This window comes from Corvus brachyrhynchos, unplaced genomic scaffold (assembly GCF_000691975.1).
Source record: "Corvus brachyrhynchos isolate BGI_N302 unplaced genomic scaffold, ASM69197v1 scaffold544, whole genome shotgun sequence".
NCBI lineage: Eukaryota > Metazoa > Chordata > Aves > Passeriformes > Corvidae > Corvus > Corvus brachyrhynchos.
The window spans coordinates 3217364-3219536 of NW_008238325.1; the positions used below are offsets into that span (position 1 = coordinate 3217364).

Consider the following 2173-nt stretch of genomic DNA (forward strand, 5'->3'; position numbering starts at 1 on the left):
CAGCTCCCGGCACATCGCGCCGGACAGGGGCACAGTGGGGCAGCTGTCAAATGACAATGCTTTAGGTCATGACACAGATCTGTCGCTGAGGGGAAACCCGGGAGTTTGGGGGCTGGTTGGTGGGTGGGTTTTTCTTTCAAGTTAAAAATTCTTCTTTGCTTATGGCTTAAACCCGAGCGGCTCAGCTCGACTGTCGCTGTAAGTGCCTGTGTGCTCTGTTTCCCCTGCAGGAACCCGTCTGCCCGCCGCTGTCGGGGATGGCAGCGTAGGATCCCCGCAGGATGGGGGCCCCGCGCAGGGAACGGCCCCGCTGGCTGGGGACCCTCCTGGCCGCCTGCCTGGCCACCCTGCCGGGCATCAGCGCCTGTCCCCGGCCCTGCGCCTGCCACGGCTCCGCCGAGCTCCACTGCACCTTCCGCTACTTCACCGCCGTCCCCCCGCGCATCCCCCCGGACACGCAGCGCATCAACCTGGGGTACGTGGAACTGCGGGATTTGAATACTCAGACCACTTGCCTTTCAACACTTTGCACAGCAATAATTAACTTTCCAGATTTAGGGCTAAAAATTAACCAAAGTCTATGGAGCTTAAAGTTCTTTAGTGCTCACCAGTGGCTGCAGTCACAGCCAGCAAAGCCTGAGACCACCCACACTAAGGAGGAATTTTGGGGATCTAGCACAGGGCACAAGAAAACTTCAGAAAGTTTTGAACTTAACTTTCCTTTATATTACCTGAACATTTTGTGTCTGTAGCATGGAACCCACATAGAACCTGGAAGAAATCTGAAATAGATTTCTCTCCGGGAAAGGATAGTTCAGAGCTCAGAAAGAGGACTGGAAAAGGAGCATATGTATTAACATCTGCAGAGACTTTGCTGTGATGTAACACCATGGTCGCAGGTTAGATCCCCATATGAGCCATTCACTTAAGGGCTGGACTTGATCCTTCTGTGTCCCTTCCAGCTCAGCCTATTCTGTGATCCTGTCACTTAGAATGTCCCACAGCATTAGGGTCTGTGCTTTCATCTGCTGAGTTCAAGGGAAATTTCACTTGTCTGGCCTTGTCAGCCTCCGTGGTGGATCTGTTCTCTGTGTGGTTAAAGGAGCAGGGAACAGATCATACCCAGGCTTGTCTGGCCCCTTCATGCAGTTTCTAGCAAGTGTCCTCTCTCTTAAGTCAAATGATGAGACCCATCAGCAATATTTGCCTGATCTGTGTATCCCTTTTGATACACGTAACCTTTGAAACATGTGTCTGCAGAAAATATACAGGGAATATTTCATTGAAGTGGTAGCAAAATGAACACAGACAGATGTGTTTCATGCTTGCTGTCACTTGCCCCATCCACTGGGAATTCACCATCAGAATTCTGTCCTGGAAAAGTGATCATCTTTGGTGCTAACATGAAGGAATGACCTAGTTTCGTCTTGGCAAGGGGAAGTGCTGCTTACCTTCAGCCATTCCCAAAAAGTGGTTCTTTTGTTTTGGGTTGGTTGGATTTAAGTGTGTGAGTTGGGGCTGACTAAACCATCCCGTACAGCTACAACAGCCTGCGAAAGCTGAGCCCCACGGACTTTGCTGGCCTGGAGAAACTGGAGTTACTGATGCTGCACAGCAATGAGATCAACATGATCCCTGAGAAGGTGTTCAGTGATTTACGTTCACTGCAGGTAAGAGCTAAATGACCCAGTGTTACTTTTTGTTATGACTTAACTTTCAGTGATTCTGGTAAACAGCCACAGAGCAGCCTTCTGCAGCATTTCAGGTTCCTGTTTCTTACCGTACTCACGCAAAAGTCAAGGGCCTTCAAAATCCAGAGTCCTAATGGGAAATGTCTTTCCTTCCCAGGTGGGCACTCGGGTACAGGGTGAAGAGCATGACAAACACATTGGTAGATATCTCTCAGCTTATCTTAGCAGGCAGCTGCAGTAAAAACTCTCTTTCATACAGGGGAGAAAGATTGCAAAGCTCCAACTACAGTGTCTGAAAAAGGAAACTTGTCGTTGTTAATTTGTTAGTCAGTCTGGGGGTTTTTGAGGATTGTTTTCCATCGAGCTTTCCCTTCAGTACAATGCTGTCCTCTTCTAGCCTTCGTGAAAAAAAGGCCACCACTGTGCAGAAACTTAACACACTGCATATAAACACTTCAGTTCTTTAAAGAAACTCCAGTTCC

The 2173-nt window shown here is 48.9% G+C and overlaps 1 protein-coding gene across 1 annotated transcript in view; it reads left to right on the forward strand.

Moving 5' to 3' along the window:
* The window catches only part of IGSF10 (immunoglobulin superfamily member 10), an 11013-nt gene continuing 8840 nt past the window's right edge, over positions 1-2173 (forward strand). Inside the window, exons 1-3 of the mRNA XM_017734414.1 lie at positions 1-65; positions 231-475; positions 1541-1679. Coding sequence (XP_017589903.1) covers positions 282-475; positions 1541-1679 — 333 coding nt within the window. The 5' untranslated portion in view covers positions 1-65; positions 231-281. The remainder of the gene's footprint in view (positions 66-230; positions 476-1540; positions 1680-2173) is intronic.